Genomic DNA, 27,323 nt, shown 5'->3' on the forward strand with positions numbered 1-27,323 from the left:
CGCCGCCTTGACCTACAGAAGGTGCCACCGAAGAACCCCTTCCCACATTGAGACATCCATTCCGAAGCCACGAAATTATTGCGGGCACCCGACGCTCTCAATCCACTATCTTCGCTTCCAACAAACAGAAACGGTGGACGGCCACGTCACATTAGAGGATCTGGGAGATGCGCGTGCCCCCCCAGCACTCTAACTAACAGACAAATCGCCAGTTTCCCCTGGTCCCCCAGTCTTTTTTTTCCTTTGCCGAACGCGATCCTCCCGCCGCTGGCGTCACGCAGACCCCTGCTACTCCTTCCAGTCAAGCTTCGAGACTCCCAGGTACTAGGGAGGGGGAGGGGTCCTATTCGGCACGACTAAGGCGAACCAGGGCCGTGCCACAGCCGACCAAACAAACAAAACGACACAGACAAGCGAGCCTAAGCGACCGGCACGCCACCACACCACCACGTGCGCTCTCCGTACTGAGAAGTAGAGTGGCTACCTGGAAGCCGCATTCGGAGGCCCGTCATCGGGGGTGGAAGCAAGGTCGCCATCTGGGCCGCCGCTCCAGCCGCCCGCCCTTGACGCTGGTGCTTGCGGCTTGCAGCTTGCAAGCAAGATTTGCCGGGTCGCGGCCTGTCTGCGCGACCCAGATCACTCAGTGCCCGTGAGCCGGACAGCTACTGGCCGGTCTGCTAGATCTGCCTGACCTGATCTTTTGGCCTGTAGAAGTTCCGGTTGGGGAAGTGGCTGTTTCCAGGTTGCCATTGGTAGTAACTCGGTATTGATCGAGTTGTTCTAGTTGGGCGGTTGGTAACCATCACGACGCTCGGCAGCCTTGCTTTCCTCAGCACGCGCCCAGCGCGGCTCAGAGAAACCACTCTTGAGGTTTAGCGGTTTGGTGGAGAGTGTCAAGGGGTAGCACAACATGCCGGCCGCTGTGGCATCCCAATGGCGGGACCGCCAACGGAGGGTGTTCCAGTCCGTCTTCCAGACGGATGTTACCCAACCCACGCCTCAGTCAGCTCCGAGTGCCCTTTTCCCAGGGCCCGAACAGCCGTCTGGCGTATCCGCAGCGCCCTTCCTCGGCCAACAACAAAACTACCCGTCACAGAGCCATGGGCACCCCCCAGCAGACCACCACTCCCTCCGGCGAAGTACCCCTGAGCTGCCCCTCCAGACAACACCCGCACAGCCACTGTTCCCCCCCGCGGCAGAAACAGACGACCAGGCAGCCTATGATCGCGCCTGGCACGTCGTAACCGCCCACATCGCCCTCCCCTCGTCCGCCACCGCTGACGATACGTTTGGTGCTACCACCACCACTTCCATCCTTGCCGCAGAGCCGCAGCAGCAGCAGTCATGGCCCAGTAGCAAGAGACGGGGCCGCGGTCGAGACGCTACTGCCGCCCCGTCAGGCCCAGTCTCAGGCCCTGCCCCTGACGGTGACTTCTACGAGGCTTTTGCTGCCCTCGCCAACGCCCGCTCACTGCTGCCCGGTGCTACCCGCACCGGCGATGTCCTGGCTTGGCATGTTCGTCAGGTGCGCGCCCACTTTGCTCAGCACGTGATCCCCCTTTTGGCCGGGTGTGTTGATGACGATGGTGGTGGTGGTGATGACGAGTCAGGGGGTGATGATGATAATGAAGCGGGAACTGGGAATGTGGATAACCAGGGCCGTCGCTGGAGGGCGGCGGGGGGGAAGTGGAAGGGGGATTACTACGAGAGACATATGGTGATTGTTATGAGCAGTATCCGGACGCTTGAGGCCGCGCTACGGCTCTACTTTCATGGCCTCCATCAGTTACTATCAGGGTTTGCGCGTCTCGCTGATGCTGCTCCAGCGGCGGCCAAGGACGCTGAGATGTTGAATGCCCGCTTCCGGCGGGACTTGCACGCTCTTGTGGGCGGCTCCGTGTCGGCGGGGCTGATACGTTCCGTAAAAGCCGTCTTGGTACGCCTTGCGGGGACTATTCTCGGTATCCCTTCTCCCAGTGAAGTTGGAGGAGGGTGGGCAACCCGACTCGCGCCACCGGGGCCTGATGACTTGAAAGTACAGGCCGCGAGAGAGCGGTTAATCGAGCTGGTTCAGCAGCTGCAGAACGTAGGCCTGGCTGGCGAGCGGTTCCAGGTCTTGTTTGCAGAGGTCATGGACACCATGATGTCCAGTTTTGTCAGCGGGGCTTATGCCGGTGTGTGGTCGGCACCGGACACACGCTCATTCTCGGCCACGATGGACTCGGTTTCACGAGGAGCGCCGTTGTCAACGGTATCGCCGTGTATCATGTCGCTGAACGACTGGGTGGAGAACCATTTTGCGCGGCTGAGCTTCGAGGTGTTGGCCTGCGTCTCCAGTAACCCTCAAGGGCCACTACCGGTGTCGCTAGCCGACCTCAAGATGTATCAGTCCCTCGCCCTCGGCCGTCTCGCCGCCTTGCGTATTCAGGAATTATTTGACATCGTCCTGGCATGGCCGGCGTCCCGCCCGGCGCTCGATGACTTACGCGCCACTATCACCACCGCCGCTCGCCGGAAGCAGCTTACCAACAGCTTCTCGCGTGCGTTACAAACCCGCCTACTGCACCCAGGGTGTAGCACGCTTGAGATCTTGCAGACGTACATCTCCATTATCCGCACACTACATGCTCTCGACCCCAGCAAAGTGCTCCTCAGTCGGGTTGAGCCTGGCCTGCGGTTGTATCTGTGTCAGCGGGAGGATGCTGTCCGCGTCGTTGTTGCGGGGCTCCTGGCCAGCCCCGACGAGATGCGCGCGGCGAGAAAGGTCAAGGAGGTATGGAGGCAACAACGCGACGAAGCTAGTCAGGCCAAGAAACGTACAAGAGACCACGTCGACTATTATGACGTTCTCGCTACGCCAGGGTCCTCCTCGGCCAGAACTCCCCAGCCCAAAACAGCCCGCCGTGGTTTCGGAGACAACACTACCCCGTCCCACACAGCAGTGCCGACAACACCCGCTCGCCCACCACTCCCCAGAAAGTCCACGGAGCCCCTCCCCAAAAAGCTAGTCGAGCTCGCCCTCCTCCTCACCAACGACCCTTCCCAGGCACAGACCCGCCGTGGCGCCGCTGCCGCCCCTTCTTCAGACGACGCAGACCTCGACTGGGCCGACCCGTCCTGGCTGCCCGATCCCATCGATGCCGGCGCGCACTACAAGCGCCCGAGGCGCAGCGAGGACGTTATCGGCACACTCATCTCAGCGCTAGGCAGCGAGGATGCCTTCATCAAGGAGTTCTCTGCCGTGCTCGCCGAGCGGCTGCTACTGCCGCCGGCGTCGTCGAATGGCAGCCCGACGCAGCAGCGGTTCGAACAGGAGCTGAGGGTGCTAGAGTTGCTGAAGCGGCGGTTCGGCGAGGCCAGCTTGCAGGGCTGTGACGTGATGATTCGGGATGTGGTGGATTCGAGGAGGGTTGATGCTGGGATCTCGAAGCGGAGGGATAGAGTGGGCAGAGAGAGTCTAAGGGAAATGGAGAGCGTTGGGGAAGTGGAATTGGGGGTCAGGGACGGTATCGAATATCACGCGAGCATCCTGAGCAGGCTCTTTTGGCCTGGCTTAGAGAGGGAGCATTTCCTGCTCCCTGCGGTCGTGATCCAGCAGCAGGAGCGATATGAGGCCGGGTATGAAGGACTCAAGTCGCGACGGAAGCTGACCTGGCTTAACCAGCTGGGCCAGGCGAGGGTCGAGATTGAGCTGGACGATCGCACGGTTACGGTAGATTGCAGCCCTGTCGAGGCGACCGTCGTGTACGCTTTTCAGGAGGGTGGTGATGGTGCTGGCGGCGCGGTGCAGAAGTCGGTTGAGGAGCTGTATGAGCAGCTGCAGATGGACGAGGATCTCATCACGGCCGCGCTGCAGTTCTGGGCTGGCAAGGGCGTCCTCCGCCGCGTGGCGGGCGCCGCAAACAGCAACACCTACGTCGTCGCGGAGACGCTCAGTGAACCCGCCACCGGCGCTGCCGCATCAGATGCCGCAGCCGAGCAGCCCATGGACGAAGAATCCACCACAGCGACGGCGGCGGCTGCGGCGGCCAACCAGGGCATGTCGGCCAAGGAGCGCGAGCGCCGCGACATGTACTGGCGCTACATCCAGGGCATGCTGACCAACGCCAGCACCAGCATGCCCCTGGCCCAGATGGCCATGATGATGAAAGTGCTGATCGCCGACGGGTTCCCCTGGAGCAACGAGGAGCTGCAGGACTTCTTGGGGGAGAAGGTTGCGGGGGGGGAGATGGAGGTCGTGGGCGGGAAGTACAGGCTTGTTAGGAAGTGAGTCTGGTCTTCTTGCTCTTTCCCCTTCTCTTGCTGGGGAGGTGGATGGCGCGGGGGGGTAGGGGGAGGGTGGTTGTGGTGGGGATGGTAGAGGGTGCGGAGTGGTAGTTGTTGAGATGAGATGCAGTATCCGCGGTGGTCAGTAGTGCTAGGAGCAGTGAAATGAGACCGGAGGCCAAGGCAGCAATAGGAATCCGTGCGTTTCAGATATGGATCTTGTGATACTTGGTTCGAGATGCTCGAGAGCTGGGAGTGTCAACAGCCCCCGTATTTACACACACATATCTAGGTAAACTTGCATCCTGGTCTTCCAGCCCTTTCCCACTGAGCTCTGAGAACCATCAACAAGTCCTTACTTCATCTCGGAGCCTGACTTGCTGTAGTAAGCTTTCAGCTACGTAGATAAGCCCTGGCACTTTCCTCTTCAACGGCACTTTCTTCATCCCTGGCCACGTCTGTTGTGCGCGGATTTTTCGTGGACTTTTTTCCCGGCGGGTATCTCTGTCTCTTGCATAGTTGATCAGGAGAGCCGTCAGATAACCTCATCTCCATCGACGGTCCGTCGGGGGGCTTTCACAACGCACGTAGACAATCTGGTAAAATACTACTAGGTTTACGACGGAGCAGTTCCAGTTTGGTACTTCCTTTTCCTGGGGAAGATCTTTCATACTCTGTCTCTCAACGAAGTAGCCGATATGAAGATAAGTTCCACCGTGTCCATCAGAGTTTGATCGGCTTCGATTTTCGAATTTCCGGTTTTCGGTGATTTCGTCGAGTCATTCCCCCTTCTTCCCCGCGATCACGGTCCTTCTGTTGACGTCTTCGCTCTGCGCCTAGACGACGGTACGACTCGGAGAATACCTGCTGACCTCGATTGACATCGAGAGCTCTCCGTCATGACATGACGTAATCCCGTCATTGTTACGATTCACATGTGGAAGAGAGGGGGGAAGGGACGAAGACGGCGGGGAAAATGACCAAGGAAGGGGAACACTGTTGTATCTGACCGTCATAGCGACGGACCTCATGACCCGGTGTAGTTCCCGTTTGTTACCTTGGTGAACGAAAGGCCCGGGTAATACTGTGTACTTGCCGGCAGGCTTGACGACCGAGGCCTAGTTGTTTTGGGTTCAAGTCAATATTAGGCTAGGCTGGAACACGCGAGTCGGACAGGCCTAGGCCGGGTAGAGACGTTGTCTGTGCTTGTTCGTGGGTTGGTTTTGCGGTAGGGCTGATGAATGGGTGGCACGGACGATGTCGGGTTGATTTCACCCCACTAGCAAGATGAGGTGATGGTCGAGGAGAACGTGGTTGTGTTGATATCTGAGGATGGAAAAGGGGGTGGTTTCATGGATGTTTATTAATAAACACTATTTCTAATTCAGAAGAACAGACGTTGAGTCCCCTGACAGCGGCACATTGTGAAGCGGCTGTCTAGATTGCGACTTGCTCCTCAGATGTCTGTTCTGATTAATGTCCCGATATTGATAATAACAGAACTTATGGAATTCACATCGGCCAGTGACCTAATGATAGCACACGGTTACTCGTTTGCAAATTACGGAGGAAATAATCGGTGTAAACTGGGTTGGTTTACCGTAGATGGAATTGAGCAATCGGGCACACCCAGGCCCTCGATCATGGACAGATGACCGAGGCAAACCTGTGTCTGGCCGTCGCGGAGATGGCAATTCCAGAAACCGCAGAATGAGCCGAAAGGCGATGCAAGCAATTACACTCAATAGGTTTTCAGGGCGAGGACTATCATTGGATTCCCTGATTAGGCGAAATGGTCCGGGAGAAGCAACACCAGCAATTCTACCCACAAGGCCAGAACATATTGCCGGTACTTCGTAGTTAACGTTACCTGCATTCTTCGGGCTTCCGGCCAACGTGCAGATCGACGGCGTCAGGTTCTCAATCGGGAGATGATTTGATGCTCTTTCGCCTGCCACCTACACTTCCGGACCCGGCTCCGTTCGGGGGCGGTGGGTCACCGATGGACCCCACTTATTACCGCCGAATGGGCCGAAGACGGCAAGTCGACCGGATTCGTTGGTCCGTGTCAGCAAGGTACACCTAGGTTAGGAGGTTAGGTACAGCACCTGAAACCCAACAAAACATGCTGGTCTATTATTATTCGACGGCAGTGCCATTTTTGGGCACTTGGAATGAGGCGCGCAAAAGGGCCCCGACAGCAAACTGTGATCCGTTTTGTGACGCGACATGGGGCACTTGCGTCGGGCATGTCGTTTCTTGCGGGCCAATTTCGTCAAGTTGGCGCCCACTGAATGATGGAGGCCGGAAGAAACGGCCAGGCTGCAACCACCCTGCCACCCTGCCATCTCGAGTGCTGGATCCCTGGCATCGGTTTTTTCTTCTTCTTTTTCTCTCTCTTTTTGCTGGACACATCGTTTTATGCAAACCAAGACTAAAACAGGAGCGAGATCCCGGGCCCCGCGGCTGGCGGCCCGTTTTCGTTGGCGGAGATGCGCGACTTGCTGCGGGGTGCGGTGAGCGGGCGACGGGCAGTGGCGAAGACAACGAGGTGCGCGAGGAGGGCAGGGCCTGGCCGTGGGTTTGCTGGGGCACAAGGGACGCTACGGTGCGATATATAACTTTTCCCGAGACTATTTGCAGGTCCGTGATGGGTGGCAAGCGGTAGTGCGACGTCGGTAACCGTTCAAGGACCAAATAGGACAGCATGGGTTTTTCGTTTGGCGCTCGGCATTCATGACCTTGCGTTGGGCCCCGAAGTTGGCGAGTCAGCCAGCGTGGCCCATCATCGGCGTGCGTAATTACGCCCGGTCAGAGTGTGCCATCCAACCTGCTGTGCTCGCCCAGGCTTGAGTGGTGAGAGTGGATTCGTGGCTGGCGAGGGGTTGAGCAGCGAGCAGGCCGGCTGATGGCGGGCCAGCTAAAACTTTTCAACACTTGGCTCCAGCAAGGCGATCTGTCTGAAATGGGCTTTGGTGGCAGTGTTGGTTCAAACGCGGCGTCGGGCAGCCGGCCGAGCTAAATTAGCGAGCAAGGTGGAGGACAGTATGTAGCTTCCCTTTTTATTGTGAACAGTCATGTTCACGACATAACGACGTTGCGCTCTGGTCATTTGGCTTGCCAATGGCACCATGGCCCAAATAATGCCTGTTCGCCCGGAGGGTTTGGCCCACCGAGAAGTTTCCCTGGTCCGGTTGTTCTAGGCCCGTTAAACGCAGAGAGAGGGGTAACGTCGGGTGAGCATCAAACAAATCAGCGCAGCACAGCGCTCCATCGACGGCTCGGGCATCCGTGGTTACGGTTTGGGACTCTGATCCTCCCACCCAATTTTGGCTTTACTCTGGCGGGTGCCCTTTGCATCCATTTCCGCTTCGTTCGAGCAGAGCCTCAAATGTACTTTGCAGAAAGTTGTCGTCGTCATTATCGAAACCGTTTTGAGCTGAGCGCATCGCCGTTTGGGGGAAGGGGTGATCAGCGCCAGGATACTGAGTGCTTTTGAGCGAATCAGAGTCTCTCCTGACAGTGCGTGAGCCAATAAGAGCGTGGGCTTGAACAAGGACCCTCCATGTCCTGTCTTGTGTAAGCCAAAGCCACGGCTGGAATAGGGCAGCGTCAGAGGGGGAGATGCGAACATCCAGAGCCTCGGTGAGAGTCGATCAGACCGTGATAAGGTTGCTTCGAGCCTTGAAATTATCAGGGAGATATCAGGGAGACACTGACAACCTAGAAGGAATAAAATCACCCGACCTCGGCGAGGCGGATGAATGATTAGTTAGTCTTGGTCACGCCGGGTTGCGTTGGAAACGTTGATCCATCGAATAAGAGGACAACAACGCCCCGCAGGCATCGGCGTATTCGTTCGTCCACGAAGACAAATCGGTGTAATCTGCTTGCCGAGCTTTGCTGATGGCCCCAGGGGAAGAGGGAACGGAAAGGCCGGAAGAGGAGGCGAAGATATACGCAGTTATCTCTTTTCCGAGTTGGGGCTTTGCACTCGATCAGAGGGGTGGTCGGGAATGAATTGAATACTCCATTTCGGGAGAGTTCCTTCCAGGTTCTGAAAGCGTTTTTCCTCGGAAAAATTAGTTTGAGTCATGATAACCAAAGGGATCGGGACGGGGCCTAATGGGGCAGGCAAGGCAGTGGCTCAACTTGAAGTTGCCTCAGGCCCTCTTTCCGAGGAGTGGACTGCTGGGCAAGGGCGCGCGGGAGCCTGAGAGCAAACAGCACGTACGAGGAAGGCGCATTTGCCGGTCGCGGGTCTTTACAATACACAAGCAGACAAGGGATTTCGGTGGGTGTAATAATTGTCTTACTTTTTATTTTACCTGCCTCGTTCAAGAATCCACAACCTCAGGCGAACAAACAGACGGAACACCCGGAAGACGCACGCAAAACGGCTCAAAGTCCGACGGCCTGCCGGTGCGTGGCGCCAGCCCAAATTATTACTTGTCTTTCCGTCAGCAGCCCACATTCGCCGCCTGTGTCCCACGCTGTTCCAAGCCGACACAGGCGCATGACAGATTATGAAATACCGGCTCCAGCAAAACACAGCATGATGGCTGGCGGGTTTTGGGTTGATGCGCCGCAGACACAGGGGAGCCCGCGGGCGTCGGAAGCAGGCATTCCTTACTCCTAGCCTATATACGGCGCTTGGCCTTCCATTCCAGACGTCGCAGCCACGGAACCGCCGTCCTTGGGGCGCCACCTCACAGCATCAAGGTCTGTATGGCTTGTACATACTTGTATGTAAGTACCAGCAGGGCCCATTCTCGTCCGGTTGCTTCTCAGACACACAAAGGCGCAAAAATACCCGTTGCATCCCGGCGCCTCTGGGGATTTCCCCTCCCGGCCAACGCACGGCGAGCGTCCAATCCGACAGGATGCAGCCCTTGACCAAGATTTGCAGGTTGGCAAGTGGCACGTTCCGGGCTGCAACCATGTAAGTCGCTGTGAAGCGAAGCCCAAGCAACCTGATGTACGAAGCAGCGAAGCAGGACTGGTCAGAAAAGTGTGAATGTGCGTGGGTGCAAACGCCCAAAGGCGTCGGGCAACGGCACTTAATCTGAGCGGCCCCAACATCTCCCTGCCTCTTTTGGTTTGATTGTGGTCTGTGGTCCACAACGCAGGGAGACCCAGCTCATGTCGCTTGGGCATGATGATTCATGGCTGAAGGCGGACGGAGAAAGCGGAGTGAGCAATCGGGTAATGAATGATGGTTGGGGTTTTGCGCAAATACGGTAAATACCATATCTGCCCAGGCCTGGGCCCTCTTCCCCCCCGCCTCTTCCCCCCACCATCAATCACATCACGTTGGCGTCGGGGATGTCGGCTGAGACGGGAGTAGCTGCCAGCATCTCGAGGGGCGTCTAGCAGGGGGTTCGGTGTTGAGTGCTTTGTTACCTGCGTGGACCTTACACAGTACACACGGACGCCGAGACGGTACAGGGTTGGTTAGTTAGTTATTGCATTCCGTTGCCTTCTCCTCCTCTGGCCGCTTTCGTCTTGGCCTAAGCCGGTTTTCGTAAGATACATGACTTGGGACAGAGAGAGCGCCAGGTTACATATCCCGGTTAGTGACGCCGTCTTTGAGCTCTCACACATCCCACAAGCCGCACTCCTGCAACTGGCTCGTTCGTTGCATTCCCCACAGACGCCGCAGCCCACGGCCCAACAAAGTACCCCCCCAGCAAGCGATGCGAGACCTGCGAGGATCCCTCTAGCTGTATTTATGGAGCGCTCCGAGTAATTCACATTAGTGGCTGCACTCTTTGGGTTGTCTGTGGCCCGAAGTGAGCTGGCCTTTTCCCTGGGGGGAACCTTGGTGACTTGTTGCGACTCAGTTGACCTGACCGTGAACAGGGCCTGATTGTGAGGCGCCTTGCTTTGCTCCGCCCTGGCCCCCCCCCTCACCCCCATGCTTTTCCGGTTGCTCGATGATACAAAACCGACGCCATCCCCAGCCCGCCGTCTCTGCTCCTCCCTTCCCCTCCTTTCCGCTCCCTGACACTCTGCTCTCTCCAAACACCACATCGTTGTCCTCGCCAAGCAACATCCCCTGCAGCACGCCCCGCCTCCCACGACTGGCCGTATCTTATCGCTCCGGTCGTCATTAGTTACCACCGTCCCCACGTCGACTGATCGAAACCCACGCTGAAACACAAGAGTGCCGAGTGAAGCCGGCTGCAAGAGCCGCGAGAAAGGGCCGGGTTGAATGAGGACGCAAACGATCTTGGTCGTTTGGTCTTATTCCTAGGTGTTATTTGAGCCGGTGGCACAGGCTGCTTCAGCTCTCTGGCGGCAGATCGGGGAACTAACAACCCCTCGGCTGGGCGAGCGGATGCAACGGTTGCCACCCTGACCCCCCAACGTCAAACCTCACCTCTCAGCAATACGAGCGCTTTCACTCTCAGACTCTGTACTCGACCGGCCACCCATTCCAGGATTTGTCGAGCCAACCTCCGCCGTTGCGTCTAGGCTATGAAAAGAAAGTAGCCTCCCACAAAGAAACCACCAGGCTGGGAAAGGACCGACCCGGACGTCGACTTGTTTGATCGGGACAATTCGCCTTGTCCATTCGAAGTCATAGGAAGAGGACAGAAAGACCACGAGCAAATACGATTGGGGGTAACAAGAGGAGGTGGAAGCAGAAGCAGCAGCAGCAACAACACGCACAGAGAGGCCGCAGCTCTGGCCAACCTTCACGCCTTTGGGGACTGCTGCTGAAAGAGAGGAGAGGAGTTGAGGACGGCAACAACTCACCGCCACTCAGGTTTCTGCAGAGAGCCAAGGTGAATTACTTGTGCCAGGAGCCGAACATCGGTTTGGCGGGATTATTGGGTGCTTGCTGGGCGTTGATCGCTGTATTCACAGTGGATTGCTAGTGATTTCTGAAGGCGTTCGTATTCTTCGATCACTGGGCCCAACAAGTGGAAGAAAGAGATCGGATTCACTCGGAGAACAAACCTGAAATTCCAGACCCACGTCAGTCATACAGGCAAGGCAGGCACCATGGCTGCCCTCGACCAGATGGACTATCTAATGCACCAGCCCGATACGGCAGGCTCGACCCAAGGCTCAAGTTTCCACGGGCTGCCGCAGCATCAGGGGTACCCGTATTTCTGCAATCAGCAACAACACCACGGGCCAGGCCTTCCTCCTCCGCACTTTGCCCCGGGATTCCACCCTATGGCGCACCAACTGCCGCACTTGTCCCAGCTGTCACACACAGGGCACCCCTCCTCTGATGCGGGCCCTCAGAACCGAGCATTTCACTCGTCACCAGTGGGTGGAAGCCACGGGCAAGAGCACCAGCACCAACAGCACCAGCACCAACAACAACAGCAGCAGCAGCAGCAAACCCATCCGGGCCCTCAAACGCAGCCTCAGTCTCAGCCTCCTTCATCTCAACCACAAACACAATCGCAATCTCAGCCGCAGCAGCAACTTCCACCTATTCAACCACCTACCCTCCCCTACCCGCAACCCTATGCACCCTCACACTCACACTCACAATCCCACTCGCATCTCTCACATCACTCCTCCCACTACGACCCGGTGCACGCCGCCAACGCTGCGTGGTTACAAAATCAGAACAACCAGCAGGATCGGTGGCTGACTCGGAATCGGTTGCTGGCTCAGCATACCTTTTTTGTGAACCAATTCGACACCCAGACCGCCCAATTCCCGCAGTCTAGGCCACCAGCCACCGATTCGCATTTTGGCGGTTCCGGGAGCGGGTCTGGTGTTGTGCAACCTCTCTCAAACCCAAACCAGCAATTCTCTCCCTATTACGGACCCTACACACCCCTCGGCTACTCGGCATTTCATCGCCCTGCAACCTACCAGCGCTCCTCAGTATCCCTCCCCGCCCCTCCGCAACTCTCCAACGACCAGCCGAACAGACAGGACCACGCGGATGAGAACCACCAGCCAAGCCAGCATAGTCAAGCCCTCGACTCACACCCCACGCCCGTTGCCATGAGTTCCGATCCAGGTGCGCCTCCTCCGGACAGGCGGGGCTTCACATTGCCGGCTTTGAATCCGAACTCGAACTCGAACTCGAACCAACCTTCATCCAGTTCGCAGTCAAATACCCAGGCCGCGTCAAGCTCTCGAGAACCGAGCCCGCCTAACGTCACCACTTCGGCTGACGCCCCGGCTGCGGCCGCCCCCGCTGCCGCTACCCCAAATGTCCAGCTCCCTCTTCCGTCCGAGTATCCAAACGTGGACTATAACAATCGCGGCAACGGTTACAGAATTACCACTCCCAACGCTGCGCCTAGTCGTGGCCAGTCAGTCATACCGCCGAATCCTAGTTTGGCGACTATCACCTCCCGCCGCCGCCAGGCTATTGCACGACGTCTGCGACTGACAGACCACGATAGCGACGAGGAACCGGGGTCGTCGGCGGACGAGGAGGAGCAGATGTTGCGCTACATTGACGAGTTCGGCGGCAACCCCGCCCACTTTCGCGCTCTCGTGGCCGAAGACCACATCCGCGCCACCCAACTCCTGCGGGGACAGTTGTCTAACAAACGCGTGGCATCCAGAAAGGCCCTCTCCTCGTTGCAGAGCGTGACCTTGGAAACCCTCCCCGCGACGGAGCGAAGTAAGCCACCCTTGCCCTATTTATCCGAGCGTCCCTCTTGGTGCTAACCCGTCTCCGCAGCATGCGTCATCTGCTACAACGACTTCGGTCAGACCAGCCCGGAGGGCGTTATCGAAGCTCCTCTGCGCTTGCCGAGGTGCCAGCATGTTTTTGGCGACCATTGCATTAAAAAATGGTTCGAAGAGGCCGACAGCTGTCCCTACTGTCGTGACAAGGTGCCTTCGGAGCCCCCGCCTATCCCCGGCGCCCGGGCGTTCCATAACATGATCCGCATGCGAAACCATATCCCCCAAGGAAACGCCCCTCCCGCAACGTGGGTGATTCCATAACCCCCCTCCCCCGACCTTCAGTACTTGGATAGGCTCAGCTAACATACCGTAGTGACGAATCAATTTTCCGCATGTTGGCACAGCACGAGCACCAGGACGCAGCTGCTATAGACGCTGCCATGGACATCACTAGGGCTCGTATCCGGGCCCGGCAGGAGGGAAGCCAGGACAATATCACGCCTCGCCCCTCGCAACGGAGGTCCCCCCCTTCCGAGGCCGAGGGCCGGAGGAGAACGCGTGTTCGTCATAGCAGCTTTCACCCCTCCCACCCGGCCGGCATGTTTATGGGCGGGCCGCTTAGAGCGACGCCGTCCGGATATCAGGTCTCGAGTCGTGAACGTGTAATGGCCCCTCACAATCCACCCGGGCTCGGTTTGCGAGCAGAATCGGATCGGCAGCTGCTGACACGGTACATGGAGAGACAGTCATCGATGCCGAGCGGCCCGCCCATGTTCTACAACCCCGTCGATTCCGGGCATCCGTCCCACGCCGTTCCTCAGCCCGAATCGCCCATGCCGAGTTTGACGCCGAGCTCCCCCAATAACCCGACGCCCTCCGCAGCGCATTTGCAAATGCTTTCGGCGAATAACCAGGCCTATTATCCTAACCTGGCCTTTGGTAACGTCCCGCAACCCCCGTTCTCTCATCAACTCCCCCCGCTCAGCACGCCGAGCTTTGAAAACGCGGCCGGCAACAGCAGCGGGGCTCCCACCACTACTAGCGGTGCAGAGAGCCAGATGCAGTAGCAGAGCATCCGGAACTTACGACAGACGCTTGCCGCGACGCCAAGGGCGGCGTCGCCCAGGCCTGAGGTGAGCAGCCGAGTGAGACGATGGATGCAAGAGCACGAACATTTTTGGAATGAGGAGAGTCCCGACAATCTGTTGAGAGGATACTCGGGCCTACAAATTTCGGGCGGGGGTCTCCTGACACCGCAAAACCCAGGGATGAGATGGGGGAACAGCAACGTGGTACAGGAGTAGAACCGTCCCTCCACGTCACAGTCCTCGTCTATGGGGAGGACCCCGAGTGCCTCGCAAATCCCAAATCCAGCACCGACCTCGAGTAGGCCGCCACCACCACACGCGAGATTCTCCCGCCGAACCCAAAGCGGGAACTGGGTGGCGTGGGATGGCGCAAATTTCATACGACAGCCCGGCCGCAATAACAACACCACGGATCCTTCCGAGGACGGGGATACAGAGATTCCTGGTCCGGAAAACTCTCTCCCTTAATAATAATACACACCACTCTTTTCGTTCGGCCATGGGGCAACAGCCTGGCCCTTGCCCTTCGGCCACTTTCTTCATCTTTTCCTATCTCTTTTGTCCTAGTTTTCCCTTTTCATGCCTCTCCGTTCACGACATGAATGCATGGTACCGCATCTCACTATAGAGCGTCTGTTTTTTCCTGGTTGGAGGGGCGCTTTTTTTCCCCTTTTACGCTTGGGGTTCGGTGGATGGTGGATTCGGCGGTTACCCAAGAATGGCACGGATGGGCTACGACGCGGAGTCGGCGTTTTGACATGGGCGTTTTTACGGGCTGGGACGGTTCGATTCGGTTCAGATTGGGCAAACAGGGAGGCAATGGAGCGCCGGGCTCTCGGAGCCTGGATGGGTGTGTGGTGGTGGAGTTTTTTTTCTTCTTTTTTTTCGATTCGCCTCTCGTTCTTTGCTCGCTCTCGGAACCTAGCTGCCGTTCTACGCATGGCGGCCTGGGGAGGCGCAACAGTACGGGAGAAAAGTAACAAGGAGAAAAGCACAGTAGCGGTCGGCCTGGACTGATGGCTGTTTTGGGTTGTTTCGAGATGATGGGTGGCAGCGCGCGTCCCTTCCCGTTCATTGAACCACCCTACTGGGCTTCGCTTCGATGGATCGTCATGGTTCAGATAGGGGTAGGTGGATAAGGTGGACGGGCGGATGGGGCACGCAAGGGACGGACAGGGAACAACACACCGCTCAGCATACATGGATCTATCTAGCTCTTGATTTCTGCTTTGAGTTTCGCAGCGAAGGGGCACCGCGCCGTACCTTTCTATCTAGTTAGGTAGTTTATGATGAGCGGGAAATACATAGCGAGTCACGTTGCCGTGTGTGTGTGTGTGTGTGCCGTGATGTGATGCAGTTACTAATCAGCAGAAACAAATTTGGCTAACTATGGAGTTCAGGGGAGCATTTGAGTGTGTAAACAAATGAGAATGATTCAAGGTTTATTTATGAATGGTTATAAAAGTATTAACAAAATCCAGAAGGTGGGTAATGGTTCGCGTCTGGATCAAACCTGACATCATGTCCTCGCAGGTCATGCTTCAACATGTTTCATGGGCCAGATCTAGTATATATGCTCTGTTCTGCTCTGTTATGCTCTTTGCCACACATCTCATGCTTGCCGTCCTTTTCTCTTCACCACCACACCACAAACACACACACGATGGGAAACACGAAAACCAAAAGCCATATGAACAAACGTATAAACATAGACAAATAGAGACCATGATCACGACAATCACAACTTCGACTGCCTCCCCTTCGCCCCTTCTCCTCCCCCACTCCCACTTCCACCACCTCCTCCACCCCCTCCATGCCCCTGCCCACCACTACCACCACCACCGCCACCGCCACCGCCATTGCCCCCATCATCATCCTCACCCCCCTCACCCTCACTCTCCCCCTCATCCTCCTTACCATCCTCCCCACCCCTACGCCCACCACCCCCAGACCCTACATGCCGCCCCTCCCCCCTCGCACTCTGCACCAACTCCCACGCAAACTCGGCCAGCGGCGCGCGCGCGTCGCCATACCGCCGCGCCTGCTCGCTGCTCGCCTGCCGCCCGGCCTGCCGCGCCGCAATCCCCTGGCAGATGGCGGCCAGGCGGAAGATGTTGAAGGCCTGCGCCCACTGCAGCTCGCGGCGCTTGTCGGGGTTTTCGGTGCTGTGGCTGTGGCGGTGGTTGGAGTGGTGGTGGGAGTGGTGGTGGTTGAGGTGGGTGGAGTGGGAGTGGTTGTGGTGGTGGAGGGTGAGTTCGAGGGAGGTGGTGGGTGGGGGGTTGCTGGGGGAGGGGGCGGCGGCGACGCTGAAGTAGAGGGTCGTGATCTCGTCGGGGGCGGGCAGGCCGCGCGTGGCGCGCGGGAGGAAGCCGGGGTGGACGTTCACGGAGCGGCGTGGGTCGAGGCGCGCGGTGAAGTAGGGGGTGAGGAGGTTGGAGATGTCGGAGAGGGGGTGGCCTATTGTGGACATTTCCCAGCTGGAGGGGTGTTAGTTTTGGGGGGCCTAGTTGGCGGGTTCAGGCTGTGAGGGGGTGGGGGTGGGGACAGGGAATGCAAGCTGCAGAAGAACGAGAACGTACTCGAGAATGCCGATCACGCGGGGCTCTGTCTTGTGGAAGACGAGGTTGTCGATCTTGAAGTCGCCGTGGATGAGGGTGCCGCGGTCGGCGGGCTGCTGGCGCTCGTCTGAGAAGAAGGCCATGAGCTCAGCGAAGTGGGGGAGCGGGCCGACCGTCTCGCGGGTCTCGACGTCGCGGACGGCGGCCTGGGCGTCGCACACCGAGCGCCAGGTGGCGATCTGGCGGTTGTAGAAGCCCGTGGGCTTGCCGAAGTTCTCGAGGCCGATGGAGCGCGGATCAATGCGGTGCAGCTTGGCCAGGGTGCGAACGGCGTCGGCCCAGATGGCGCGGCGGTGGTCGGGCAGGACGCTGGGGATCACGGGGTCCTCGAAGATGCGGCCGTCGAGGAATTCCATGATATAGAAGGGCGTGCCGAGGACGGAGGTGTCCTCACACAGGCAGTAGGCCTTGGGCACGGGTACGTCGGTCCTCTCGAGGGCGTGGATAATGCGATACTCGCGCTCGACCTTGTGTGCCGTCTTGGACAGTAGGCGTCCCGGCGGCTTCTTGCGGAGCACATAGCGGCGGCTGTCGGCGGCGGTCAATTGGTAGGTTGGGTTGGATTGGCCAAAGCCGAACTGGGGCTGTGGTGTTAGTTGAGATGCAATTGATAGTGAGGGGCGAGGGGCAAGGAGTGAGGAGTGCGATGTGGTTTATGGTGTTGTTAATGGACCTACCTGCTTGACATCCAAGGGCACCTCAATCTGGGGAACATTCTTGGAAATCCATCTCTCGAGCGCCCCAATGTCAATGGGTTGGCGCACGCGTCCAGCCATGGTGTTGACTGGATATGGATTGAATATCGAGTCGAATCCTGTGTTTCTTGGTGATGAAACAAGGAATCCTCCACGATGTTGATGTGGTGATGTGCTGTCGGCCAACCTCGCACCAATAGCCGCAGCACCAGCAACAACAGCTTCCCCGGGCCTAGCTCGGGTCGAAATGGGGTGTCCAGGCCCCAGGATCCCCGCCACCGCTACTTGCTTAGGCCTGTTCCACTCACTGCAACCAATGAAACCCGCCGTCCTGGCGCCAAATCATAGCGCTCAAAACAACTCTCAACCGAGCAACAAGCGTACAGTTTATGCTTCCCGATCTGAGGCCGAGGCAAGGTGGCAGAGTTGTGCTTGGAGCATTCCGAGCCGAGGTTGCATGGATCTGGCTTGAAGCGGCCGCGGCGCGGTCGCGTGCCTCGCTTCCCCGTCAAACCCCGCACAGCATCACAGAATGGGTGACCTTTCTCATTTGGAGATTTATTTGGGGCTCGGGAACATATTTCCATTGATTGAAGTTGGAAATAATACAATTGGGCTACTATGAATGACTTATTAAGCACTAGGATAGCGAGTATGGAAAGAAAATGTAAATAAAAAAAAAAGACAAAAAGAAGAATCGAATCTGGGATACCCAGAGAGGTGTGTTTCCAAAGATTGGGGAATGGAGTATTTTAGGCCAACTCACGGTCACATCCGGTAAAAGGCAGGAAATGAGTTCGGTCTGAGCGGGCCTACTCCAATGGTCCGCACCCAAACCCGACCTTATAAAGGCTCCTCCTTATCGGCCTGGGCCCCGCTTATCGTTATCGGCCGTCGCCCAACAGCCGAGGATAGCCATGCCAGCCGTCAGGGTGCCCATCCATAAAAATACCAGAATGAACCTGTGCACACAACTTGTCGTCTTCGTTGATCAACAAAATCTTGAACTTGGGAGCCAATGCATCAGGAGCGGATTGTAGAGCCAAGTTTTGATATCATTGCATAAAATTACCATTCCGCACGCCCAGCCCAACCCACAAAACACGACGCCATGTCCACGCCTACGCCATTTTCCAGAGCGAGAGCTGTCTAAGCTAAGCCATCTATGAGGAGTCTTCCTCTAATCATCCTCAATATCATCATCACTGATCACCAGGCTCTGCATCGGCAGGCTCGGTTCCTCCTCCAACTCAGGTTTGCCCCTTGCCGTCTTGCCGCTCAGAATCGCGCCCAGGCCTCGCTTCTTCCGTGGCGAGCTCTCATCAGTGGGCTTATCTGTAGCCCAGGACTCGGCCGCACCCAACCCATTGCCGTTCTCGTCGTCGGCGGCATCATCACCTTCCTCCTCGCCCGCGCCGAGCGGGCCGATGCCCTGAAAGGAGACAATCTTTTCGAGATCCCTAATCTTCATTGTCCCGAAAGAGCACCGCTTGCGCCGGGCGATGTGCGCCATGTACGGCATCCGCTCGAGGAGCAGTTCCTGGCGCGCCGCGCTCCCCAATGAGAGCAGCGGCGGGGCGGCTGTGGAAGGGGCTTGTCCGTTGGCCTTGCTCGCCTGACGACTCGGAGAAGCCAGCGCCTGGCTGCCAGGGAACCCGTTGGTTACCGCGCCCTTGCGGAAGGCAGAGGATCCGTCCTTAACGAACCCTGGCGCTTGGGTCGACGACGGCCCACCGTCCTCGCCCTTGAGCATCTTGGTAGCCCACAAATCGGCCATACCCTCGAGTTCTTCCTTGCTCCGCCATAGTTTTAGATACGTCGGGTAAAACATTTTGTATGCGTCCCCGCCTCGCCCAGTAGGGTGTGATTGTCGCTTCACGGGCGACGGCAGCGAGAACAGCAGCCCGCGAACGGCGACCTGGAACGCCATCTCGTCCTGCCTCAGGATGTGGCTACCTGAATCCTTGCCCATATATCCACCTCCAAAGCCTTTGCCGCCAAAGAAGACGTCCCACGATGGGTAGAGCAGATCGCTCTCCGATAGGTAGTCAAGGCAGCCATTGATGTAGTCAAGCGACGAGTTGGGGTCGAGTGGGCTGTTCTGCTCGCACGAGAGGGCGTAGTTCTCGTGAAGCGCTGAGATGAAAGTGTGCGTGTCGGTACCCATCTCGTCGATTAACGTGTCAACCGCCACTTCGGAGCGTTTAGGTCGGGCGAGGTGCGACATGTAGTCCGGTAACGTTTCGGTTACGGCTTCGGCGGAGCCTGGTGGGAATTCGCTTCCTCTCTTGTTGTAAACCACTTTGCCTACAGCGTGAAATATCCCGAGTGTTGCCTCCCGTTGCGAGACCAGTTCCAGGGTATCCTGCTCGCCTTGGGTTAAAGCCGGAACGCCCTTGGCCCCGCGTTTTGGTTTGGTGAAGGCGACTTTGGAACCCCAGTCCGCTTCGTCATCCCCTTTGACGCAGAAAAATTCGAGAGACGATATGGCGTTTCGAATGTCGCCTATCTCCCCTAGGCGTTGGAGGACAAGAGGCCCCGGTGTGCGTCGCCTCCCCGATTTGCGAGCTTCCTTCTGCACCACCAACTCCAAGGCCTTTGTCAGGAAGGTCGCTGCAACCGGGTTGAACTCAATAACACCAGTTCCCGGGTGTTTCAAGATCTCTGGACCAAGTAGCCGATGGGCAGTAAAACTGTCTGCCGAGGCCGATGTCGTCGTGAGGAGCGTCTCCGAGATGACCATCACGATCGGCGTAATAGCCTCCGAACTGGAGCCGAACGCAAACCCGCCTAGTGAAGGTGTGTTGGCCGCTAGGAACTGCAAGATGGCGTTTCTGAACCCCGTGAGCCCGCTTGACGAGCGCATAAATGTGTTCGGAAACTCCTCCACCAGTATCAGCCTCCTCTCCGCCCCTTTAGGCATTCCATTCCCATTCGCGCTCGCAGAGGGAGGTGGTAGCATCGGAGGCGGCGTCGCTTCATCGGACTCAACATCAAGCTGCCCAAACTTCCCTCCTCTTCCCAGAAACTCTTCGAATTGCGCTGCGGCCGACTGGTATCCATGTCCAGCAACCCCAAACGAATTCGCCGGATTCCTCCACTCCAGTACCTCACACCGCATATCCCTCGCCAACAACCGTAGCGTCGTCGTCTTCCCCGATCCAGCAGCGCCCTTCAATACCAGCAGCCGCTGCCTCATACGCCCGGCGAACACCTCGTCCAGCCACTTTCTGACATCCTGGACTTTTCGCTTGTGTACCGCCAGCTCGTCGAGGTTAACCGGCGCGAACCGTTCCGACCAAGGGCGTGCATCGTCGTCGTTGCTCGGCGTTTTCGGTGTGCTGGACTTGGACGGGCGGAGGAACCGTTGCCCCCCGGTGCCCTGCGAACTGCGTTGTGATGCCGTGATACCATTGCCGTTGCCAATTCCATTCCCGACCCCGTTCCCGACCCCGTTCCCGACCCCGTTCCCATTCCCGTTCATATTCCCATTTCCAGCCCCAGACGCAGGCGCCCCAAACCTCTTTTGCGCCGCCCTAGCCCTCCCAACCAGACTCGACGCAGCCGCCGACGCCGCCGACACCATCAACGGCACGTCATCATCGTCCTCCTCCACAACCCCATTCCCCTCCGAAATCGGATCACTAACAATATCATCCAACCTCCCACTGCTCAGATGAAAGCTATTCCCACTCCCATTCGACCCACCCCCACCACCCCCATTAACCGAACCCTGACTCTGCCCCTGCCCCAGCCCCAATCCCTGACTCCGCCTCACCTGCTGCGAAAACAGCGTCAACAGATCCGCCGACCGACCCTCCTCCTTCTTCTTTTTCTTGGGCGTGCCACCACCACCACCATCATCCTCCTCACCATCCTCCCCACCAGCAGTCGCTGCTGCGGCGGCGGCGGCGGCGTTCCGCTTCCGCTGCGCGCCGGCCCGTGTGCGACTTTTGAGCGGGCTGGCGCTCGGGCTGCGGGTCGTCGCGAGCCGTGTCTTCGATGGGGATGGTGGCGGTGGTGCGAGGGTGGTGCGGGTGGCGCGCTTGCGGAGCGGGCTCGGGGAGGGGGGAGGGAAGGTGTTGGTGTTGTTGGTGGTAGTGGTGGTGTTATCGGCGGTTGTGGTCGTGGAATTGGGGTTTTGTTTGTTGGGGGATCGGGCCTTGTCTGGGGAGGAAAAGAGGAAGCGCTTTAGGGTGTTTTTGTTTTGGTCGTCGTCGGAATCGGGGTCGTCGACGATGGCGCGCTTGCGTCGCTTTGCGGGCGGCGCCATTGCGGGTGTTTTTGGGTTTGGTCGAGGTGTTGCATTGGTTCACGTCACATTGGAAGGTGGGCGGGTCGAGATGTTGGTTGCGCGTGTCTCAATGGAGTCGATTCGGAGGGTGGTTGTTGTGGTGGTCGAGCCGTCTGTTGTTGATGGCAGCCAATGGATTCAATGTTCCAGGCAACCAGGAGGGGAGCTGAAAGTGGCTGCAGATTGCAAGTTCAGCTGTGTTGACAGGGGTTCAAATATTTCTTGGCAGTGGTGTCAGAGTATAACCCTAACCCCACTATCAACACTCCAACATGACGGCGTGCACATTGCTCCATGAAGTTTGGTATACATCGATCAGTCTAACTTGGGATTTTTTTTTGAAGCTGTCAATACTCGAATAAACCAAAATCACATCAAAAACAACTTTATCACATCATGACCCCTTGCTCCAGCAACGCTTTGTCTTGTTCCCCTGCCCCTTTCACAGATCAGATGAGATCTAGGTGGCCAGTACGGATATGTAGGTAATTCAGTCGCTCATTCGCTATCTGGGTATTAAAACTCATGGTGCATCCCTCCCACAAAGCCCATCCCATCCCATCATGAACCCACAGCGCTCTTCAAGGCCCAGCCCAGAAAGAAGGTGAACACCTCACAGCTGCCCAATCCTCACATTCATGATATCGGCCTCAATAGCCCAAAAGTCAACCTTCCTCAACTCGAACTTGACGCTTTCGCTTCCCGGCTCAACAAACCCGTCATCCTCATCACCATCCTCATCATCGCCCTCATCATCAACATCCATCTCCACATCTTCATCGTCCCCATCCTCCCCCGAACTAGCAGCATTCACAAACAACGGATGCAGGCCGTCCCCGGCGTCCCCAAACTCATCGTCAGACGACTCTTCTTCGTCCGAATCATCAAGACTCGAAGCCGGGGACGATTCAATCGCTCTTGAACCCGCACCGCGACCGGCCAATGGCGTAGCAGGCGCCTCCAAAATCTCGAAACAGCTCAGATCCATGCCGAAATAACGCAGTCCGACCTCCGGACGGAGCGAGACGACGTTCAGGATCTGGTTGGCAAAGTCCCGCTCGGATAGCTCGGTAATCCTGATTGTTGGATGTGACAACATCTTTAGGATGTTGAGAAAACGCAGCTGCGGCATATTGGGGAGGCGGCGGAGGAAGGTGTGCTTTGGTTTGCCGCTACCGTTAGTTTGACTTTCATTGCTTGCGCTTACACCACGGGGGAGTGGTAGGGTGAAGGTTAAGAGGGGGGGGGGGGGGGGGGGGACATGCGGCGAGACTTACCCAATCCTTGAAGTTCATTCCGACAGCCAGTTCGACCAGATTTTTCATGCGGCCACTGGTGAGGTATAATGCCATTTTGGTAGGCAGGGTCCAGCCCAAGCCATAGTCCTTAAGAAGCACCTTGCGCAGGCTCTTATGGTGTTGTTTGACGGCTCCCTTGAAGATAGCATTCATGGATAACGGAGAGCCTATAGGACTCGGTCGATGCAGTAGAAACAAGCCCTCGAGCGAGTTTGGCGCGAGGGTCTCTTTGATAAAATCAATTAAGGGTAAGGACGTGGCATCGGTGTGAATGACCTTGAGGGCGAGGTGGTACCCTCGCTTGACGTTGACAGATGGGTTTTCTTTCGATGAGACGCTGGAGGGTGTACGCATCTGAGTCGGACGGAAGTGCTTGCGCAACATTTTCCACAGCCTTTCGAGCTTGCCGCAGCGGAGTAGAGTGAGGTTGGTCAACACCGACCAATCGAAGGCATATATGCAGACGTGAAAAGACAAGGGAACTCGCTCCAGCACCAGCTTTTGCAGCTTCAGCTTCCCTTTCAAACGTTCCCTGCAGCTGTATTCGGGACTACCAGACTTTAGGCCCTTGGAAAGAATGGGCAAGGAAGGAGTCGCCTCCCCATGCTGGAAACCCGGAGCATCAACGGCTGGCTGGGCCTGGATTTTCCGCTTCGGGATATCGTAGATCTTTCCTACCAACATCCCGAGGACGCCCCCTAGTCGCCTCGCCCCAACAGTGCTTTCACCCGGCCACCGCGCCCGATGATCGATTTGTTCAAGGTCGGGACCGTCCTAGGGATAGACAAAGGCCAAACTGAGGGCTCTGCTCGAAATTCCAACATAAAGTTCCTGCAGTGTGTCCTTGGAACGCCCAATGAGCACCGCCATTTCGTCCAGATAGCCAATTTCATCGATGTCCAAAACAGCCAAACTTTCGAGAGGCGGAAGCACACTGAATGTGGGATACCCGTAATGGTATTCGGAGTATGGAACCGGTGCCCGGGGAGGCGGGTGGTTTTGGCCAGGAGGGAGCATAAGGCCAATGGGTGTAGCTCGGGTTCCTTCTGGAACCAACGCCATGCTGTGTATATTGGCAAAGGTCGCCCAGCTAATATTTTTCATGTGGCTGGAACTATCGTGCCAACGGACCCTTACGTGACTTAGCTTGCACGTTCTCCCGGGTTGGTGAGCTAGCGAGCCCAGAGCCTCGAAGACGCGTGGATGTACGCCCGTGGGCATATCCCAGGAGAAGGTCTCGAGGTTGTTCATTCTACCGATGGCATTGGCGACCAGAGTCCCAAGTATGATGCCGCCGGTTTTATACACAATGTATTCTGCGACCTGAATCAACGGGCTATTTCCTATGCCGAACGTTTTAGTGTACTGCCCGTGATTGCGGGTTGAGAGCTGGACCGATCGGGGAGTGTTCTGGTGGTCGTTCTCCCCCAGCTCGCGAGCGAAGGTGCTCTCAATGCAGACTGTCGACAAGCCCGATATGAGATTTCGGATGCCATTGTGTCCGCTCGTGGCGGCCAGGTTTTCAGGCCATGCAATATCAAAGTGCGCGTAGATGTGCGGAGTGGCAAGGCTGTAGAAGGTTGTGTTTGTCCGAACAAGGACCGTCAAGTCACGCAGTCTTGTGCGCTAAGGCGAGCGGCATCAGTTAGTGCTTGTAGAGTGCCAAAGTAGAGTATTCCACATGCCTTGATAATCAGCTGCAGGATGTCGATCGGGAGATCCAAGAGAGTTGGAGAACGTTTGCGGTGAGACTTGGCCCATAATTGCTGGGCAACTTCCAGTCTTGCCTCCTCCTGGCTTGAATCTGTGGTACTAGTCGGCGGATCCATCATGGGGACGGCCTCTCGCTCATACAAAGTGGCACGGGGGAATCCAGCAGAACCGGAGGTCTTGCTAAATGTAAAGCTTAAAAGAGTAGCTATAAAAGGTAGCACTTGCGCATCATCGAGTGCTAGTAGTCGGTCGTAATATTCTGATACGGATGGCGTGTGAACTTAGGAGTGTGAATGGGAGAACTCGAGGAAGCCACCTTAAAACATGCCGAGAGCGGGCTCTCATCTGCGCTCCCAAAGGATTGGCCAGAATACCTTGGGGAAACCTATTACTGAAGCAACTTGAGCAGCGGCGATTCGGCCATTTACTTATTTTGGCGATGCCATGACGAGACTGCGACTTCCATCTTGGGAACCGCTGTTGCCACCCTCGAGCCTCTGGGGGTGGGGGAGGGGTAAGTAGGTACTCAGCTGCAAACAAGACACAAAATACAAGACAAATAGTTGAATAAGTGCCAGGTGAAGTGTGCATGTTGGTCTCATCCGCTCACTTATTCAACTTCAGTAAGGTACTCCAAAGCCGGGTGCTCCACCAATGTCTGGGGATATGATCGCAACCACGAGATCAATACCAAATTCTGCCGCGAGTGGAGCATCGTCACACGACAACCGCCCAAGAGCTGCTGCCCAAACATATCCCATCTTAACTGACCTTAGGTAGTTGTTCTTTCCTAAACAGGAAGGACCGCCTGCATCTGGGGTGGTCGACTTTTAGATGCGGGCCCCCCGCCTTTGACCACCCCAACCCCACGTTCTTTTCTTCCCACACCAAATCGTTCCCATTCCGGCTCTCCCATCCGTTCTCCCCAAGATGATGATTGATCTCCAGGTTTTGGTTTCAGAGAGCACCGGCAATATGATGCTGGGCATCTTTGACCGGGATATCGTCTCACTCACCGTCGCCATTTGATGGAGCAAGGCAAGGCCTCGCCGAGCTTTGGTTCCGACCTCCCGTCACCCACGCGCATTTGTTTCGTCGACAAACAACCCCGCCATTTCACAGACGTCCGCTGCTCCCCGCCGTTGCATCGGTCCTCCTGCCGGGTAGCAAATGACGAAAAGAGGGAGGCCGAAGTCCCTGCGCGCATATAGCGCCTAGAGACCATTTAACCGTATTTTAGATAATCCTTGTTCAGCATCGCGGTCCTCTCCTCTGTTCTATTTAAGAGACTGAGAGAATCCTGTGGGTTGTTTCTGTGCAACTGGTTCAGGTATCTCCTTCATCCCCTGTCATCACTGTTGCTCCCCACTCAAACAGGACCCTGAGGCTTGGCACGGCTGAGATCCCGTTTCGCTGTTGGCCTTGTCGCGTCGTCATCTCTGCCCAACCGCATCCCCCCCATCCGTCGCTACTTGGATAGTTGACACGCTGTTGTTTGGGCGCAAACAGAAAACCACGTTGCCTGAAGCTAGGGGTGAGTCTTCGCGGTGGCCCTCCACAAATTTATTGCAAATGTGACATGCATGTCACTGCCAGGTTTTCAGGTTGCCTGCTTCTTGATCGGCTGTTTAAAATGGCCGCGTTGCCGCCCCGTGATCCCACGCTGACTTGATCCCGTCACCTGCAGCCAAAGTCGAACGCTTCATTTTATATCGCATACGGTTCTCAAACTTAACGCGCAGTCGCAACAGTCGCAGCAACGCCGCAATACGAACTAGCCATTATTCCCTCCTCTACCTACCTTACCACATACCAACATCAAGCCTAAAACCACGCTTGCGCAAACAACCAAACTTCCCCACCGAACATTCCGAAGCTATGGCATCCTTTGTAGAAGGCCTGTGGCAATCCATTTTCACGCCGGGCCCGACGCCCACGCTGCTCGTAGCGACAAACGTCACATTTGCGGCCCTGCAAGCGGTGCTCGCCAGCCTGCTCTACGCGACCCACAGCATCCACTTTCTCATCCTCTCTGTCCTGTGCGGTGGCCTCTGGGCGGCCATCAACTGGTTCGCGCGCGAGCTGAAGGCGCATCAGCAGGAAGAGGAGGAGAAGAAGCGGCGTGCTCTCGCGGCCCGCCCGCCACCACCGCGGGCGCCGTCGTCGGACGACAGCGAAACCGAGGTGGAGGCCGCGACGTCGACGGCCAGCCTGCGTAAGGTCCCAACGATAGCGCCGGTGGCTGCGAAGGCCGCGGCGGTCAGCACCGAGGTGGAACCGGCTGAGGCGCGCGGGGAGCTGAAGCTCAGGGTCGCGGAGGAGCTGCCGAGTGCGAGCCAGGGGCAGAGGAGTGGTGTCAGCACCGAGGACGAGTGGGAGAAGGTCTCTGAGAACGAGAAGGATAAATAAATAAATAAAGTGTTTGGATGTGGTTGGTAAGAGTCTTGTGTTGGCTGTCGAGGATAGGAGGCCATGGGACATGGGCAGATTTGGCTGGGTTCTGTCCTGTTCTAGAGAGGTAAATAGTCACAGCAAGCTGGGGCTATAAAGAAAGCTCCAGAGCTGAAATACAATCACCCAGCAGCAGATTTTGATGTGGTGGTTCAACCCACACCGTGAATCCCTTACCAAATTCTAGTGAGAAGCCGTCGGGTTCCTGTCTTGACTTGCAGCCATACCGGCCTGTGATAAGAGCTGGTCCAAAATCTTGAATGCATGGCGGGGCTCAGGGA

At 57.1% G+C, this 27,323-nt stretch overlaps 9 protein-coding genes across 9 annotated transcripts; 4 read left to right on the forward strand and 5 right to left on the reverse strand.

The window, feature by feature from the left end:
* Nucleotides 1-873: 873 nt before the first annotated feature.
* On the forward strand, nt 874-4,677 carry F5144DRAFT_577527 (uncharacterized protein). Its single transcript, XM_066789208.1, has one exon. It carries the CDS (start codon nt 911-913, stop codon nt 4,268-4,270), a length of 3,360 nt encoding a protein of 1,119 aa, XP_066641385.1. The 5' UTR covers nt 874-910; the 3' UTR covers nt 4,271-4,677.
* Nucleotides 4,678-6,259: 1,582 nt separating this feature from the next.
* Nucleotides 6,260-7,314, forward strand: F5144DRAFT_291140 (uncharacterized protein). The gene is made up of 2 exons (XM_066783815.1): nt 6,260-6,909; nt 6,968-7,314. Exons 1-2 carry the CDS (start codon nt 6,392-6,394, stop codon nt 7,065-7,067), a joined length of 618 nt encoding a protein of 205 aa, XP_066641386.1. The 5' UTR covers nt 6,260-6,391; the 3' UTR covers nt 7,068-7,314.
* Nucleotides 7,315-10,788: 3,474 nt separating this feature from the next.
* Nucleotides 10,789-14,086, forward strand: F5144DRAFT_291057 (uncharacterized protein). Its single transcript, XM_066783813.1, has 3 exons — nt 10,789-12,877; nt 12,938-13,190; nt 13,259-14,086. The coding sequence occupies exons 1-3, from the start codon at nt 11,278-11,280 to the stop codon at nt 13,950-13,952; spliced, it is 2,547 nt and encodes an 848-aa protein (XP_066641387.1). The 5' UTR covers nt 10,789-11,277; the 3' UTR covers nt 13,953-14,086.
* A 358-nt stretch (nt 14,087-14,444) lies between these two features.
* On the reverse strand, nt 14,445-15,402 carry F5144DRAFT_291061 (uncharacterized protein). The gene has a single exon (XM_066783814.1). The coding sequence runs from the start codon at nt 15,173-15,175 to the stop codon at nt 14,537-14,539; it is 639 nt and encodes a 212-aa protein (XP_066641388.1). The 5' UTR covers nt 15,176-15,402; the 3' UTR covers nt 14,445-14,536.
* Nucleotides 15,403-15,427: 25 nt separating this feature from the next.
* Nucleotides 15,428-17,740, reverse strand: F5144DRAFT_536060 (kinase-like domain-containing protein). The gene is made up of 4 exons (XM_066787050.1): nt 17,269-17,740; nt 16,553-17,169; nt 15,909-16,450; nt 15,428-15,770 (listed from the first exon to the last, which is right to left on the reverse strand). Exons 1-4 carry the CDS (start codon nt 17,365-17,367, stop codon nt 15,712-15,714), a joined length of 1,317 nt encoding a protein of 438 aa, XP_066641389.1. The 5' UTR covers nt 17,368-17,740; the 3' UTR covers nt 15,428-15,711.
* A 538-nt stretch (nt 17,741-18,278) lies between these two features.
* On the reverse strand, nt 18,279-21,017 carry F5144DRAFT_577543 (Rad17 cell cycle checkpoint protein-domain-containing protein; the record flags this gene model as incomplete). Its single annotated transcript, XM_066789209.1, is given in 2 exon segments — nt 18,279-20,756; nt 20,769-21,017. Coding segments are annotated over 2 exon segments (2,390 nt in total), but the record flags the coding sequence as incomplete, so codon positions are not given.
* Nucleotides 21,018-22,193: 1,176 nt separating this feature from the next.
* Nucleotides 22,194-23,262, reverse strand: F5144DRAFT_493036 (uncharacterized protein; the record flags this gene model as incomplete). Its single annotated transcript, XM_066785953.1, has 2 exons — nt 22,194-22,679; nt 22,858-23,262. The coding sequence occupies 2 exons, from the start codon at nt 23,260-23,262 to the stop codon at nt 22,194-22,196; spliced, it is 891 nt and encodes a 296-aa protein (XP_066641391.1).
* Nucleotides 23,263-23,841: 579 nt separating this feature from the next.
* F5144DRAFT_460284 (uncharacterized protein) lies at nt 23,842-24,501 on the reverse strand (the record flags this gene model as incomplete). The annotated part of the gene is made up of 1 exon (XM_066784977.1): nt 23,842-24,501. A coding segment is annotated over one exon (660 nt), but the record flags the coding sequence as incomplete, so codon positions are not given.
* Nucleotides 24,502-26,035: 1,534 nt separating this feature from the next.
* F5144DRAFT_291263 (ER protein Pkr1-domain-containing protein) lies at nt 26,036-27,316 on the forward strand. Its single transcript, XM_066783818.1, has 2 exons — nt 26,036-26,125; nt 26,343-27,316. Exon 2 carries the CDS (start codon nt 26,470-26,472, stop codon nt 26,998-27,000), a length of 531 nt encoding a protein of 176 aa, XP_066641393.1. The 5' UTR covers nt 26,036-26,125; nt 26,343-26,469; the 3' UTR covers nt 27,001-27,316.
* Nucleotides 27,317-27,323: the final 7 nt, after the last annotated feature.

This window comes from Chaetomium tenue (genome assembly GCF_020726465.1).
Source record: "Chaetomium tenue strain MPI-SDFR-AT-0079 chromosome Unknown F5144scaffold_5, whole genome shotgun sequence".
Lineage (NCBI taxonomy): Eukaryota > Fungi > Ascomycota > Sordariomycetes > Sordariales > Chaetomiaceae > Chaetomium > Chaetomium tenue.

Excerpts from the sequence above, each read along its gene's own strand:
- F5144DRAFT_291263 (XM_066783818.1), top strand. The coding sequence starts at position 26,470 with ATGGCATCCTTTGTAGAAGGCCTGTGGCAATCCATTTTCACGCCGGGC.
- F5144DRAFT_291057 (XM_066783813.1), top strand. The coding sequence starts at position 11,278 with ATGGCTGCCCTCGACCAGATGGACTATCTAATGCACCAGCCCGATACG. Across the intron at positions 12,878-12,937 it reads CCTCCCCGCGACGGAGCGAA|CATGCGTCATCTGCTACAAC; the intron begins GTAAGCCACCCT and ends CCGTCTCCGCAG. Across the intron at positions 13,191-13,258 it reads GGAAACGCCCCTCCCGCAAC|TGACGAATCAATTTTCCGCA; the intron begins GTGGGTGATTCC and ends AACATACCGTAG.
- F5144DRAFT_577527 (XM_066789208.1), top strand. The coding sequence starts at position 911 with ATGCCGGCCGCTGTGGCATCCCAATGGCGGGACCGCCAACGGAGGGTG.
- F5144DRAFT_291061 (XM_066783814.1), bottom strand. The coding sequence starts at position 15,175 with ATGTATGCTGAGCGGTGTGTTGTTCCCTGTCCGTCCCTTGCGTGCCCC.
- F5144DRAFT_536060 (XM_066787050.1), bottom strand. The coding sequence starts at position 17,367 with ATGGCTGGACGCGTGCGCCAACCCATTGACATTGGGGCGCTCGAGAGA. Across the intron at positions 17,170-17,268 it reads TGCCCTTGGATGTCAAGCAG|TTCGGCTTTGGCCAATCCAA; the intron begins GTAGGTCCATTA and ends CCACAGCCCCAG. Across the intron at positions 16,451-16,552 it reads CGCGTGATCGGCATTCTCGA|CTGGGAAATGTCCACAATAG; the intron begins GTACGTTCTCGT and ends ACACCCCTCCAG.
- F5144DRAFT_291140 (XM_066783815.1), top strand. The coding sequence starts at position 6,392 with ATGCTGGTCTATTATTATTCGACGGCAGTGCCATTTTTGGGCACTTGG. Across the intron at positions 6,910-6,967 it reads TTTCCCGAGACTATTTGCAG|GACAGCATGGGTTTTTCGTT; the intron begins GTCCGTGATGGG and ends AGGACCAAATAG.